The sequence below is a fragment of the Arachis ipaensis genome, chromosome B03 (assembly GCF_000816755.2).
Source record: "Arachis ipaensis cultivar K30076 chromosome B03, Araip1.1, whole genome shotgun sequence".
NCBI classification, from domain to species: Eukaryota; Viridiplantae; Streptophyta; class Magnoliopsida; order Fabales; family Fabaceae; genus Arachis; species Arachis ipaensis.
Window position 1 is genome coordinate 135,338,725 of NC_029787.2, and position 17,023 is coordinate 135,355,747.

The 17,023-nt window shown below is 32.0% G+C and overlaps 2 protein-coding genes across 5 annotated transcripts; one reads left to right on the top strand and one right to left on the bottom strand.

The window, feature by feature from the left end:
- On the top strand, window positions 5,093-9,605 carry LOC107632187 (protein MALE DISCOVERER 2). Of its 4 annotated transcripts, none has more exons than XM_021120068.1 (11): window positions 5,093-5,450; window positions 5,660-6,110; window positions 6,235-6,358; window positions 7,038-7,127; window positions 7,243-7,304; window positions 7,394-7,810; window positions 7,985-8,175; window positions 8,287-8,419; window positions 8,493-8,650; window positions 8,732-8,926; window positions 9,151-9,411. In XM_021120068.1, the coding sequence occupies exons 2-11, from the start codon at window positions 6,011-6,013 to the stop codon at window positions 9,409-9,411; spliced, it is 1,731 nt and encodes a 576-aa protein (XP_020975727.1). In that variant the 5' UTR covers window positions 5,093-5,450; window positions 5,660-6,010. The 4 variants fall into 4 exon arrangements, with proteins under 4 accessions (XP_020975727.1, XP_016191353.1, XP_016191355.1 ...); XM_016335867.2 differs by having other exon boundaries at window positions 5,094-5,423; window positions 6,229-6,358; XM_016335869.2 differs by having other exon boundaries at window positions 5,094-5,260; window positions 6,229-6,358.
- On the bottom strand, window positions 14,887-16,080 carry LOC107632186 (protein DOG1-like 4). The gene has a single exon (XM_016335864.2). It carries the CDS (start codon window positions 15,915-15,917, stop codon window positions 15,198-15,200), a length of 720 nt encoding a protein of 239 aa, XP_016191350.1. The 5' UTR covers window positions 15,918-16,080; the 3' UTR covers window positions 14,887-15,197.

Here is a 17,023-nt window from a genome sequence, read left to right on the forward strand (position 1 = left end):
GTCCCTAGAATACGCTCTTGTGAAAGTTAAAAGAACTCCTCCTTTGAAATAAGAACGATTATCCGGCTAACCCATGCTCTTGGAAGAAGAACTAAAAGGGCTGGTGCAGACAAATACATCAATTCATACAATTCATACAGTATTCAACATAATTAAATTCATCAATTCATCAGTTAATTCACCAAACTCAATATAGCAGAATTCAATACAACAGAATTGAACTTATATAGCAAAGTTCAAAATTTCAAAATTGAATTTACATCAAATTTATTCAAAATTACAAAACCTTTAATCCATATAATTAACAAAAAAAATTGAAAAGCAGAATAAGAACTCAAAAGAAAAACTGAAAAACTCTGCATCTGCCATCTGAAGCTCTAAACTAAAATCTGCCCTAAATTTCTCACTGAATAAAAAAATCAATTGAAAATAAAAACCAAAAAATCCATGAACTCAATAACATCAGCAAGTCAACAACCCAGTTCATACAGAGAAACAAAATTCAGTAAGTCAACAAGTCAGCAACCCAAACCAAATAAACAAAATTCATTGAAAAAAAAAGATGTTATGTTAGAGACTTAGAATACTCACCGCGGAAGAGCACAGCCAGATGACGACGACCAGATGCCTGACGACGACCAGACGATGCCGATGACAAGGATGACAAGCCGACGACCAAATGCCCGACGATGACTAGACGGCCGACGACGACCAGAAGATCCCTCGTCTGCGACGGTGAAGCTTCGATCAGGCGTTTGTTGGAGGTGACAGTGGCGAGCTCACAGAACAAGATCAGAACCTCGAAAAATCAAAATCAAGAAGCATAGGTGAAAGAACAGAGTCTTACCGAATTCAGAAGGAGGCGGGCTCGGCCGGTGGTGGTCGCTGTTGCTGTCGATGGTTGGTGGGTGAACGGAGGCTACCGCCGAATGCTCAATTAGGTTAGGGGAAAGGGGAAGAAAGGGGAAGGAAAGGGAGGGGGGGATAACTCAGATTAGGGTTAGTGGCTTAGGAGACTTTCGCGAACCCCTTTCTCCTTTTTTTTTTTTTAAAATGCCAAAACGACGTCGTTTGGCATCCCAAACCACAAACCACTGAACCGCCAAAAAACCGGACGGTTCTTCCGATTTGCCGGTTAACCGCCGGTTCGACCGGTTTTTTAACCGGCCATTCGGTTGTTTCTCTCTTTTTTTTTTTTTTTTAAAAAAATAGCCAAAACGACGTCGTTTTGCTTTTGAATTTCCAAACCACTGAACCGCCAAAAAACCGGACGGTTCTTCCGATTTGCCGGTTAACCGCCGGTTCGACCGGTTTTTTAACCGGTTTTTTGCCATTCGGTTTTTTAGGTTACCCGGACCGGCTAGGTAACCGGTTCCCGGTTTTTCCGGTTGAACCGGCCGGTCCGGTCCAGTTTTCAGAACCATGGTTATAGTTCAAATGGCATAATCTCTCCATACTCAATTAAGAGGTTGGGGGTTCGAGTCTCCTATCTTTGATAAAAAAAAAAAAAATCTTATTATGTGTATTTATCCCGGTTAGAAATTAAGGTAGCGGTAATATTAGGAAGAAAAAAGTACGAGGAGCCAATGGAATATTTATACAATGTGGACAATAGAGGTTTAGAGAGTATTAGAGATATAATTATTAGTGTTATCTTTTTCCATCAGCTGAAGTTTTTGGGATGAGTGGTATCATGACATAGTATTAGAGCGCTAGATCCAAAAAGGTCAAGAGTTCGATTCTTGGTGAACTCCAAAATCAGTTTAAGTTTTTGGGAAGATAGAAAGTAGGAGCGAAAGAAACAAAGAAAACATAGGTGCCTTTCCCACAAAATGTGCTGAGCATTTCCACTACATGCCATCTCGAAAAGGTTTTTACTGTTTGCATTGAGTTGTTTAATTAAATTAGTCCCAAAAGGACAAATGAATCAGGGTTTTGAGATACATATGTATATATGTTGTATGTGTGGAGCTCTTAGAAATGAGGTTTTGGCCACTAGCTAGCTAGCTAGCTGCATGACACACCAAACTCCAAAAAGATAATATACATTTGTATGTGCATGAGTGTGTGTATGTGTGAATGTGATGACAGATATTCTCTCAGTTAAACTATTAGGGTTTGTTTGGTGTAAAAAACTATTTTCTGATTTTATTTTTAATTTTCATATTTCTAAGAAAAACGTTTGGTTTGTCATTTGTAAAATGTTAACTACGAGAACAACAATCAACTGGATTGGTTATTAAAAGACTCAGGGTTTTAGGATTGAAGTTTATTGAAATTGGTTGAAAATTAGTTATTTCCTTATATGTTTATATTTTCTAAAATTGTTTTCAAAAGTATGAAAAAACACGTTTTTTTTTCATAAAAAATAAAAATAGAAAATACTTAGACTAATAAACACACTCTTAGATAACGTTTGGTGAAAAGACAGAAACGGAAAGATTTAGTAGACTGAGAGACAGAGACTAAGAGACAGAGATTGGAATAAATTTTAGTATTTTGTTTGGTGCAAAAGTGGGAGACAAAAATTGAAACAAAAATGAAATTCTAATTTAATTTGTGCAAAGGGTAAAATTGGAATTAATTAATTGAAATGAAGGTATTTTAGATATAAAATGTTATTAAAGTTTCAGTTTTTATCTCTAAAAATTTTAGTCTCCTGTGTCCCTACTTTTTAGAGGTACGAAAATACTAAAATTTTGGGAATAAAAACATAAATTTTAATACTAGTCTCTAAATCAACAAATATAATACTAAATCTCAGTCTCTCAAGTCACCAAAAAAAAAATCTCAGTCTCTCCGTCTCTGTCTTAGTTTTGCAAACATTATTACGTGTAAAACAAGCAAAGGTCTATACCAGTACCACTGCCTTTTGCCCGGGATTAATAAGAAATTATTATAATTAAATTGTTGTTAGATAATTCTTATCGAGAATAATAGAGAAATGAATTCTTCTATTTTTGTTAAAAATTTAAGTAATGAATTATATTTGCATAATAAATTATTAACTGTACTAAGCTACATATGGTGTGGTGATGGAGAAAATATAAAAATTTCCCTAACTAATTAAGAACACTGCTGGCTAGTCATTAAAAAAGTTTAATAATAGTAGGTTGATTTTGTCTTGACATATATATATTATTAGTGATAGTTGACATTTCACAATGTATTGAATAGCATAAGAATCTTTAAAAGAATTAGGCATCATTTTTAATATTTCATGGATGAAGACGTACGTCCAAACTAGATACTGACATATATCAGCGATCAACACCTATAAAATACTACAAACATATTAAGCATTTTTTATTCACCCATAAAGGAGAATCATGTCTGATAACAAGCATCACAATAAGTACTTTTATATCCATAATCCATGTGCTAAGGTATAGTATTATTATTTTCCCTTTTTTGTCCATTCTTTATTTTTTGTAGAATGTAATAATTATTGATATACGCCATACGGTTGTGTATAATAATGAGCGAGGAAATACTCATCATAATCATAGTCATAATCATAGTCATAAAGGATTAGTTTAAAATTCTCTTCCTCTTTAGATGTATACTTGTGATAGAGTAAACATTTTATTTATTAGAATTTTATTTCGAGAGATGTTAAAAAACTATTAAAATTTGGTATTTTTAGTCATTAGTTAGTTATCAATATTTAAATATATGGAATAAAATATATTGTTAAATTACTAAATTAAAAAAATTAAATTAAAAAAAATTAAATTAATAATTAAATGATGACAAAAAATAAAGTTAAAAAACTATTAAAATTTGGTATTTTTAGTCATTAGTTAGTTATCAATATTTAAATATATGGAATAAAATATATTGTTAAATTACTAAATTAAAAAAATTAAATTAAAAAAAATTAAATTAAAAATTAAATGATGACCAAAAATAAAAAATTCTGATAGTCCCTTTTGGAGTATAAATTTCACTTATAGCAAATATCTAAAGTTCCAACACTAGCTAGGAGATACAATCATAAGTGGTTTTTTTTTGTTTTAACTTGATTACCATTTTAAATTAGAGCTACACACGGATCAGATCGAATCGAATATAACATATAATTCTATCTGATTCGCATTGTACTTATTAGATCAGATACAATATTCGCATTTTTTAAAGTCGGATCGGATCCAATATCGAGTATATCTACATAATTAAAAAAAAAAACATTTTAAGTCCCTGTTTGACTATTTTTATAAAAATGTCCAAAAAATCTATTTTTTCACCTGTTAAAGTCTATTTACTTTTAAAATATTATCAATAAAGTTCTCTTGAATAATAAAAAAAATAATAATAACACAAAATCTAAGTTTAATTATTCGAAGTTGAAATACAACATAAAAATTAAAAACAAGATATCATAAATTATGCTATTTATATGAAGCGTGCGGACCTGCAAATCAAATCCGCAGAAATTACTATCAAATTGGCAATTCGATCCGATAATTTTGCGGATTAGATAATATCTGCAAAATTTAGATCAGATGCAGATGATTATCGCAAATATACAGATATTATTCGATCTATGTACAATCTTATTTTAAACCACAAGTAGCATTTTTCTTAAACCACCCGGGCGCAAAACAAAAAAGGGCTATGCATACGCTTTGCTTCCTCTTTGATCCAATGACCAAAAAACCAAGCGACCCATAACTAATTACTTTTCATTAATGCTACCAAAAGCCCATTATAAGTTTTTTTGGACTGAGCTATTTGTTTGGTTTTCTACTGTATTTTTAAATTTAAGAGATTAAAGATTGATTCGTCAAAAATTAAAATTTTATTGGTATTGTATATATGGTATTGTATGCTTATGTAATATATTTCAATAAAAACAAAATCAATTTATCATTATCTTGTATATTTAAAACACGTGAGAGTGAGTTGGATGTGGTGGCCCAAATAACTAATTTTCTCTTTTAGAAAAGTATTTGATTAATTAATTAATTCCATCCCAAAAAAGAAAGAAAGAAAATGAATTAATTAGTTTTATAATAAAAGTAAAAGAAAATAATGAGATGGGAATTGTGGCTGGCAGCGGTGATGAGAGAGAAAAATATGACAAAAGAAGACAACAAACGACGTTGCATGAGAGATCGAGAAAAACAAGATTGTGTGTGCGAGAAAGAGAGACACAGAGAGAAAGAAAGAACGCGCCTCTGCCCTGACGGACATGGTCGAAGAGAGCTTCCTCTGAGATCATCCTGCAAAGGGCACCATTACAAGGGAACATTAAGGGGTTCAGTTCTGTTTTTCCTCCGGAGAAAAAAGAAAAAAAGATCAATCTTTGCATTCAAAAGATTGTTTTTTTTTTCTTCTTCTTCTTCTTCTGCTGCCCCCTTTTTCCTTCTTCCTGAAATTTGATCTCTGCCTACTTGCATTGCATCCTGCATTGTCGATTGGTTCGATTCCTTTCTCCCTTTTGCATGGTAATTCAATGCTCCCTTTTGCCTTTTTTTTTTGGTTTCTTTTTTGAAAAAGGGAAAAAGGAAAAAAGCATTGAGCTTGCTTGCCAATGGGGTTATTCTTTGTTTCTTCATTGTTATGTCTTTGGTTGGTGATTGTCAGCATTTTCATTATTATGTTCTGTGAAAAGGAAATGAAATCATTTGGTTGATGTTGGTGTCATTTCTTTCAGCTCCCCCAAACATTGCTGGGAATCATTCTGAGAGAGGGATATTGAGCTCGGTTATGTACTTGCTGGGCACAAGGTTGTAAGGAAAAGATAAAATACAGAAAATGAGGGACCCTGACGTGATCTTCAGACCCCAGACCTGCTATTAATTTTGCATTCCTTTTGTAATTATACATGCGTTTTGCCTAGTTAGTGAATTTCTGCTGGATAGGAGAGGTTGAAGGGTTTTTTGTTACTGAAAAAACCTGGAAAGTTTTGTACATATGCTATGCATGTATCATATAGCTTCCTGGCTATAAAGAGATATTGACTTGGTCTCAAAGTCTACCAGTGTGGCATTGGCCTCACAAAGATATGGAAAGTAAATGGGGCCCCTTTGGGTTATGCCTTTGGAGTTACATTCTATTGATTTCTGCGTGTGGAATTCAGCAGTCTTGCTCTCTGAATGATGAAGGTGATTTTCATGGATTTTCCTCTTGCTTTACTTCCACGGTTCCACCCACAACCCCATTGACATATTCTTTTTCTTGTGTCTATTGTATGATTTCTTCATGATGCATTTCAATGGATAGAAACAGGATTGGCTCTACTGAAATTTCGGCTGACTGATCCTTACGGCGCTCTAGCAAATTGGAATTCAAATGATTATGATGCCTGCAAGTGGTCAGGTGCCCATTGTGTTGATGGTAAAGTGAACATGCTGTAAGTTCCATGGTGTTGCCCTCTTTATAGCTTTTTTTCAGTGAGAATCACTTATTTTAGTGAAGGTCATTCTTCTTGTTTTGAGAAAGCTGCTAGTTTGATAGATATGAATGCAATGCTGAACATGGCATGCTTATTGGATTTTATGCCTTAGTGTTATTTCTTGTAGGGAGCTGAATGGACTATCTTTGGCAGGGGCGTTGGCCCCTGAGCTTGGGAAACTATCCCTATCAGCATTCCTCTTGAAGCTGTGAAAGCTCTGATTGAATTTTATCTTTTAAATTGTAATAATAAAAAAAATCTTATAGCTCGATATTTGTCATATAGAAATCTTTCTTAAATTGTCTTAGTAGTCATGATATGCGTAAAAAATGTTATTATTCCACTACAAAGTTTATGGATGCTCCTGGCAAGTTCTATATTTCATTGTATTTCTAAATCAGAATTTGTTATGCAAGAAGAATTTTTCTGTCACCATTCCCAAAGAACCTGGAGATCTAAATAAGCTGGAGTTATTGCAGTTTTATTAGATTTAAATAGTTGTACATAGACATGTTTATAATAGGATACTATGATGTTATTTGCTCTATATAACCAACCTCACTAAACGGAAAAAAAAATGCTAGTGTTTTAGTAGATTTCTGGGTATACTTTTAAATGAAATATTGTTTTCACATAGGTTGGCTTGTGGCAATACAATTGAAGTCGTTGAGCATTATTCATCTCTGAAAACTTCACCTCACCTCAGAAATAGAAAGTTGGCACAATGGTAAGCGGTTCATATTTCTCCTTGGTCTAGTGATCTTAATTTGTCCATTTCATGCTTTCCTTCCATGTTTCACTCAGATGTTGGATATCATTGTTTTGTCTACTCTGATTTTAAGGTTCAAGTCAGAGAAGGCCTCCTCTCATGGAATCAGAGGGAATAACTGTGACAATTTGCCCGGTGAGTATAGAACATTGATTAATTTGTAGCCTGTGAAAAATGAAAAATCACTTTTAATTTGCATTCAAAATATGTCTTGCATCTTGTAGGTTCTGATGGGATAGAGACTGCTCCAAGTACATCAAATCTAGTCAATACTGCACGCCGACGGTTGCTTGATGAGTCCAGCAGTAACCTTGCCGCTGCACCTTTTGCCGGGGCGCCTGTACCGATTAGTTCCGTTCCAACTACCCTGAGTAGTGGATCTTTCCCAGCTGTACCAGTTTCCAAACAAACTGATTCACCCAACTCACCACCTTCAAGTTCTAATTCTCCTCCAAACGATAGTCCTTCTTCAAATGAAAATGGTTCAAGCCCGTGGAAGATTGTTGTTATTGTTATATGTGTGCTTCTCTTGGTCATTATTATTTTGGTCCTTCTTTGGATTTGGAGAAAACGAGCTGTAAAAGTAATAAAGCCCTGGAGGACAGGAATAAGTGGACAGTTGCAGAAAGCATTTGTAACAGGTAGCAATCCAATGAGACAAATAAAAACCACATCTTGTATATGATTCAAATGAACAATTACATTCAGCCTATCTCCTAGTGTCGAATTTTGTTGAAAAATTTAAAATGGGATGTTTGTGTTTATAATCTCATTTAAAATGGTGATATTGGTTGATGTCTCCATATGAAATGCAGGTGTCCCAAAATTGAACCGAGCGGAGCTGGAGACAGCTTGTGAAGATTTCAGCAATATCATTTATGATTTAGGTTCATGCACCATATACAAAGGAACTCTGTCCAGTGGCGTTGAGATTGCTGTTGCTTCTACTACTATTACTTCTTCAGCACATTGGACAAAGAGCATGGAGATGGCATATCGAAAAAAGGTTTAAAAAAGATAAAAGATATTTGAATTAAGATCCCAAGTTGTTCAATCAAGAGGACTCTCAATTCTCAAACTTGACCTGCTGCTAATTTTTGTTTGTTATATGCTTCAGCTTGATATTTTGTCCCGTATTAACCACAAGAACTTCACCAATCTAATTGGTTACTGTGATGAAGAACAACCCTTCACAAGGATGATGGTGTTTGAGTATGCTCCAAGTGGAACCCTATATGATCACCTGAATGGTAATACTTTTTTTCCTTAGTTACTATCTTGCACATGGCAAATCTGAATCAATCTAATGCTTGTTCATTTCAGTTCCTGAAGTTGAACACCTTGATTGGAGTGCAAGGATGAGGGTTATTATGGGCACTGCTTATTGTCTTCAGTACATGCACCATGATCTCAATCCACCAATAGCTCATTCCGAGCTGAGTTCAGATGCTATTTTATTAACTGATGACTTTGCAGCTAAGGTATTCACATCTCGAACTCCTTTTGTTTGCTTTTGTTACATTGTTGCAAACTAACTTATCTCCTTTCTTTCAATCTCTCAGATTGCAGAGGTAGTTTTTTGCAAGAATGTAGTATCGCCAACCAAAACAACTGAAGGCGAATCAAAGCAATTCGAGTTGCCGCCTGAGTGCTGTCCTGAAAACGATGTCTATAGATTTGGAGTTTTATTGCTTGAAATCATTACTGGGAAGCTACCATACCAGGACCATGGCAACCTTACTGTCCTTGCAGACTGGGTACATGTTTGTCCTCTCTTTTTTTTTTAGTATTTCTTGGTTCAGAATTTTGTGAAGAAAATAGTAAAAAAGAACAAGAGTTTAGTGTTATCCTTCATAAAATTGTTAAAATAGAAAACAATACCAATAAAGTCTCTTTCACAAAATCCTGAAAAAGAAAAGAGGAAATGAAATAAGTGCAGCCACATTGTTTAACAAAGAATGATTCTCCATGAACTTCGCAGTCTGCTAAGTACTTGCGTGAGAAGACAAGCGACCGCTCTATTGTTGATCCGACGCTGCAATCATTCAAAGATGAAGAACTGAGTGTGATATTTGATGTGATCCATGAATGCACTCAATCAGATGCAAGTGTAAGACCAACAATGAAGGATGTAACTCTCAAGCTGAGGGATGCGCTTAAAATATCGCCCGACCAAGCCGTCCCAAGACTTTCTCCACTCTGGTGGGCTGAACTCGAGATCTTGTCAATGGAGGGCACTTAAAAGCTCTCTTCTCTGTGTTGTAAGTTCAAGTCTCTCTCTTTCTCTCTAACATGTATCAAGCTGACAGAGGATACCTTTCTGAGAAATGTTTGCTACTACAATTTTTCTTTCTTTCTTTCAATTCATTTTATTTTATTTTATTTTTTGTAAAAGCTTATGTGATTAATACCATAGCTATTCTTGTCCCAATGTAAGTATGTGTGTCTATGTTATGTTATTGTCACTTTGCAAATCTGGGGGTGCTGTAAATTAACTACATTTATTCATCAAGTTTGGATTAAATGTCTAACAGATTTATTGGTATATCGGTCCCATTCTCCATACAACTTCTATATCAATCTATTCAATATTAATGGAACTTGTAATAATTTCTCTGACTCAGATAGTCTACCACTTCCAAACCACAAATATGCATGCAAATGTGTAGATACTTTTGTAACTAATTCTAATCTAATTCATCAATATTCTATTTTTAACTGTAATATTTATATAGAGGTTAAGTACTCACGTTTCTTTGGCTAGCTAAAAACAAAAACTACAATCAAGAACGGGAAACTTTGTAGAAATAAGGATATGCCTTATGTAGTGAGAGTGGTAGAATAAGTTAATGCTAATTATTCAAATATTATAATGGATTTAATTTTTATGTATTTACAGGGTTGGACGTTTTTACACCGTTAGCCCATAGAAGTTATGATTCTTAATGAGGAACTACTCATTGTGATAACCACCCACAACCTTTTTAAATTTTTATTGGTTGACATTGTAAATGTGCTTGAAATCATTTCGTTTGTATGATCATTTAAATAGTAAGTGTGAAAACTAATTATACTTACCAATATGATAATATATAACAATCATTATTATTATTATAATAATAATAATTATATAGTAATAGCTCAAATGGCATAGACTCCCCATACTCAATTAAGAGGTTGCGGGTTTGAGTCTCCTATCTTTCCAAATTTTTAGTCAATGAGTTATAACTCAAATGGCATAATCTCCCCATACTCAATTAAGAGGTTGCGGGTTCGAGTCTCATATCTTTGGTAAAAAAAAAAAATTATATATATCTGTGCAAAAGAAGGATTTATACTCAATATACTAAAATATTTTTTTTTTGGGTGTTTTCAGCGTATGGGGTTAATAATTAAATAAGTCTCTGAAAATTTATCAGTAAATTAAATTAGTCTCTTAAAAATTTGATTCATCAAAATAGTTTCTAAAAGATACACCTGCGAGTCCTAGTAATATTTTGTTAATTATGATGTTAACAATCTCAATGAATGCTAAACTGAAACACTGTTTGAGCGTTATGTATATGTTATATGACATTTTTTTTTTACACTACTCACACATCCACTCCACACTATGCAGTTCTTAAATCACAATGTAGTCTTGGTTGGGAATTGAATCCGGATGCAACATTTTAAGAGGCAACTAATTCGCCATCTGATCCAGGCCATTTTGATTCGCAAATTCTTCAACGACCAATTCAACTATTAATTCAATAAACTTTTATATTTCATAATGATATGAGTTCGATGCTCGTTCTACCGTTTGAATAATGAATACTCTAGATAGGCAGGGCAGTAATGATATTGGTGGAATGATCTTCAATATTGAATAGGGTCATAGGGATGGTAATTTGAGCCAACTAGACCTTGGCTTTCCCAAATGGGTGGCTTTTTCAGCTGTTGATTGAATTTTGCGGCGGATATGAATAATACTAGTTGTTTGGGTATGTGATGGGTAGGGATAATAGTCACGTCGTTTCATACACGTTTCAAACATACACAAGTGAATGTTTGAGATAATGAATTATTTAATTTAATGAATTTAACTTTATTTAAAATTGTTTAGAAATTTAATATCATGACTTTAATATTATATTAAAAATTTACATGATCTTTTTTATACTTTGTATTTTATTTCCCTAGATCATATATTATATTATGTTATTAAAAAAGGTAAATTCTATTTAATCTCCTCTAAAATAATATGTAAGTTATTTTTTATGATATGTTACAATTTAATTGGTCATTATCTTAACCCTAGTTGGGTTATTTTGTAATTTATTATTTAAGATGAGCAATGGTATAATTTCTTAAAATATCAAAACTCCACTCCCGTTAATTGAAGCACATTTTCACTCCTTCATTTTTTCTTCATCACGTAGCTTCGGGCCTTCTAAGCATCGCCGTCGCAGTCGTGACAAGAAGCGCCGACGTGTTGTATGTTCATAATTTTAAACATAATTTTAATTATACTTTGAATAGATTTATTTTATTATATTATATTTTACATGTGAATATATGTTTTATCAGTTAATGAGTTATAGCTCAAATGACCCATACTCAATTAAGAAGTTAGGAATTCTTTAATAATTAAACGGCAAAGTTATAGACATGGTAGTAGATGACGACGACGTCGGCGCTTCTTGTCACGACGACAACAGCTATGTTTGAAAGGATCGACGGAATGAAGAAAGAATGGAGAGGAATAGAAAGGTGCTTCAATTAAAGGGAGTGAGGTGTTAATATTTTAAAAAAAATCATACCCTGATCCTAATTACAAACATTTTATGGCAAACTAATTTTGCACAAAATGTCTATAAAACTAAATCAATAATATTAAAAAGACAAAAAAATAGTAAAAATTCATTTTATTTAATATTTATTAATTATTATAATAATTAATAAATATTAAATAAAATAAATTATAATTATTTTTTATTAATTTATTTTCGTTACCAAATAATTTTTGAGATTAACCAACGATGGTCTAATGGTTTTTCTTAATTGGGTGGTTAACAACAAAAGGACACAAGTAAAAAAAGGCTAATACGATATTAAGTTTTTGAAAAGTTGGATAATCATAAATCATTAAAATAAACTTTAGTTTTAATCACTTTTTATTTTTTATATTGATTTTGAATTATGAATTATTGGGATGTTATTCTTAAATATGGAGTTTACTAGAGAGGATGGAATTTGGATAGTGAAAACTGTTTAGAAGATGGAGACTACATCACTAATAGGTAATAAGTGTCTATTAACATAAAATTCGTTCGTTATACAGATGAATTTGTCTATTTACATGAAAATTGTTTATGAATTGGTGAACTTATTTTTATTATGGCATTATTTTAAATTGTATTAGTATATTTTTTAAAAATGCTAGAGACCAGTAATTTTGATGTTTTATAACTATTAATTGGTCATCAATAGTATTCTTAATGGTGTGAGATTACATCTAATGGTGAGAGATCACTCACTTTTGTTTTGATGGTTAAGTGCTGGTCAGAAAATACAAAAATTACTGGCTCCTAGACTTTTTTTTTATTTTATTTAAATAATTATAATTAGAAAATTATTTGTTATAAATGAATTTATAGACATATTTAGTTTTTATTATAGACAATTTTTTTGTTATTGACAAAATTACTGACGGATTTTATTCTTACGTAAAAGTCTCATAAAAAATTATTTATTGACAGATTTTTTTGTCAATTATTTACCGATAAATTCTTTTTCGTTAGCGACAAATTTTTTCTCAATAATTGTCCCCTCCGTTTCACTAAAAACATTAGATTTTTCGATATATTTTTTGTCAATAACTTAATTTAATAAAAATAAATTTACTCGTATTATTATATATATATGTTTATATCTATACAGTTTTAATAAATTAACTGTTTTTGAAACTGTTAATTTTAAATTAGAAGATAAGTGTGTTGGTACTATCTTTAAATTGAAAATTTTAAACAAATGTATCTTATTATGTTTAAAAATGTTTAATTTAAATAAACATGTTCATATTATTTTAAATGATTTTATAATTAACACGAGTATGTTTATTTTAAAAAAATAATTTTAATAATTTAAATAAATATATTTGTATTATTTATAAATTAAAAATTTTATTGTTTAGATTTTAAAATTATAAAATAAAATTAAATTAATTAAAAAATAAAAATATATTAATACAATCCAAATAATTAAACTCAGTTTATGTAAATGAATAAATTACTAATTCTGTATCCAAACTATTTAAGTGCTGAACAAAAAAATTGGCATAAGAAAAGCATAATATTAAGGTAGCCATCAAAATTGAATAGTTTGTCTAATTTCTAAATTAGATAATAAGGGTCTAACAATCCATGTATGTTAGAAAAATTTAGCTTTAGTTAAGTATAGTAAGCTGATGTGTAATAGAAACAGTTAGAGCAGAGCTTAATTAATCATATATCACCTATGTATATTGAAATCTGCTGCTGAAATTGATGTCTCTCGAGCATTAATTGTAGTAACAAAAGGACCATATTCTCTTTATAAACCTCCTAAAATTGCAGTGACATTTGCAACTTCATTCAGTTCAACTCCTAATGAGATTAGTGCATCCATGTTTTCTTTGTTTCAAGTAAGTAGTGTGTCATAGTTTCCTTTTTTTTTTTTATATTGTTCCACTTGTTTTTCAATTGATTTTCTTTAACTCTTGTTTGCGAAGCAAAGAAAGTTTCTAATCTCTTCCATATCTGATAAGAGAAAGTATATGCAACCATTGTTACAGTGAAAGAATTTGACATTGAAGTTGAGTCAAGATTTGAGGAGTACATCTTGTTTTTTTCATATCTTGTATTCAGCTGTGATTCTTCTATTTTTTTTTATCTTCATTTGAATTGAACATTATTGTATATTAGCACCAAAAACATGCTCTATTAGTTTACGACCTTCAATAGTTGATTCAGTTTGATCTCTCGAAAGGTAAATAATTTAATTCATTCAACTTGATTCCAATCGGATTTGAGAAACTGTGAATTTCAGCTCCAATATTTGGTTCAAGATATGCATTTGCCATGGTTTAGGATCTTGAGCTCTGATACCACTATGAAACCATGAAAGGTATCAGACTCCCAAGAGATAACGAACACAACAGAAAAAAGAGAGAAAAAGTTTTAGCATTTAGAGTAGAGAAATGAGAGAATAAGATCAATGTGATGAGTCGCAGATTACAATATATATAGATGGTGTATGACTCAGTTGTTTCTGTTACATGTCAACTTACTATAACTAACTATAGCTAATCATAACTAACTTCTCTAACCTACATTGATTGTTATATCCTTTTAGATCTGGTTAATTCGGAATTGGATGAGCATAACGTTGGAGGCAGCCTTTTAGATCTGGCTAATTCGGAATTGGATGAGCAGACCGTTTGAGGCCGCCATTCCACCTAGCGTGATCAGATGAGCCTATTCTTTTCTTTTTAAGATATCTCAAGTTTCATAAGTTCCCCAACTGAATGTGAAAAATCTAATCGAATATTTTTTTAAGTACAATTTCATAAGCTTTCTAACTTGAATATGAAAGCCCAATCTAATACTTTTATAATTGAATTAAAGCCAAACTGTCCAAAACAAGAAAAGAGAACTACCAAAGCCCTCTTCTTAAAAAGAAAACAAAAATAAACATATCTCAAAAAGAAACAAGGTGATATACTCTTTCATTCCATTTCTTATGTGTTGAAGATAAAGAGCATAAGTACAAAACTTTAAATCAACTAAAATATACTTAATTAGTACCTCAGAATAAAGTAATTAACTAACTAAACCAACCAAAATATTATGGTTTCATGTCCACACACACTAAAAATGAAAATAACTTAGGTAGTATCAGCAAACAAACTAGTTAGCCAACCATAAGGTATAGTTACTAGCTACTGATACTTAATTATAGTATAATCAGATTCTATGATTGGATTTCTGGATGGATCCAGCATGAGAATCATGAATCAGGTGACAGTTGGCAGTTGTTACCCCATTGCTTGAGACGAAGTTGTATAGTGATATTAGCAGTCAAGAAGTGGATACACTGCATTGGTTGAAGAACATCCAAAATCCCTTTTAGCGTTTTCAACCTCGCACAATCAGAAGCTTTCATTATTCTCTCCAATCCCCCAAACACATCCTTCATAGCCAACTGCACCACCTCATCATAATCTTCTCCATCATTGTTCTTCTTCCACATGGCTCTTCTAGATAGTTTAGCCAACTCCACGATCTTGCTATCGGCCATGGCAACCTGCTGCCTCTCCATCTCCCTCTCAACCTTCTCCTCTTCCATCCTCATCCTCATCCTCAGTCCCCCTATCTTCCTCTCCTGTTCCTCTGTCATCTCAAATAAGTCACTCTTCTTAAGAGACTCCAGCACTTTGAAAGCGGTGGAAGGCTTCCAGCCCGTGATCCAAAGGTATGCCTTTTCAAGAGGGGTTAGCCAAGGCGGCGAGAAAAAGATAACAACGTCCTCACGCGCTAGATTCCATTTGACGGTGTAGTACTCTTTCAAGTGTGTTGTGACTTTAGAGACCAGAGATTGAAGATCATGTTCGGTCAAAAGGTGGTGTTGGTTAGAAACATGAAGAAGCTGCTTGAGGATCTCTTGGAGTTTACAAATCCAATTATCATAGAACTCAGAGAACCTCTCAACGACGGTGGGATTATTCATGCTGATACAGTAGTAATAGTATCAAGGAACAGAGCGAGTGTATGTAGTGTGGATGCATGTGCTTTAAAAAAAGAAAAAGGAAGAGGTGAGATGAACAGATGTAAAAAAAAAGGAAGAGACACGATTGTGAGAGTAATGGTAGTAAATAGAGTGCATGACTTACGTGCAGCAATTGCCTAGTAGTACTTTTCAACAAGTATATCTATTGTTTGAGTTTCAGAGCTCACCATAACCCATAAGATTTTTTTGGGACCATGACCTTTGGCTCCTTTCAAAAGACACCTTAAATATTTTATTCTCCATCTCTTAAATTTTATTAAATAGATATATTTGATTTTTTATTTTTTTTAATGTTATTAATTTTTTATATTAATTTTGTAATTTTTTGAAGTATTGATTAGGTAAAGAATTTAAAATTTGAGTATATTCAATATTTCTTATTCTCTACAAATATTGATTATACAGAATACTTGATTTAAAATTTGAGTACATAACTGTTTGTTTTGAAATCAAATAGAATTAAAAATTTATATTGTAAAAAAAATGAGTTAAATTTGTCTTCTATAATATCATTTTTTTGACTATCAAAATTAAAAAGGTTGCATTTTTTATTGATGTGATTAGAATTTATACAGCTCTAGTATTGCACCTATCAAGATTGAAAAAGTTGCATTTTTTATTGATGTAATTAGGATTTATACAGTTCTGGTATTGCACCGGAACACAGTAAAATAGAAAATATACATGCAGTCGCTATAATTAAGGAACTAAGTAAAACTGATATACAACAAGATAAAATTATTTACAAAGAGATAACAATGTGATATTACAGTTAATTGCTGTAAAATAGGAGACTGCCGTTAATATTAACATATCATATTCGTTAGCTGATTAGTATATAATATTTAAACTCTCCATATTATATGTTATTTCATTATTTTTCTTATTCATATATTTAATTATTTGTTTCATTCTTATTATTAAACTTTTAACAGTTACATTGATATATTTTTATGAAGAGAAAATATGAAAGTAGTTGTTTTAGAATATTTTTATAAAGTCAATGCAAAGAATCGAATTGTAGAGTATCAGAAATTTTAATAATT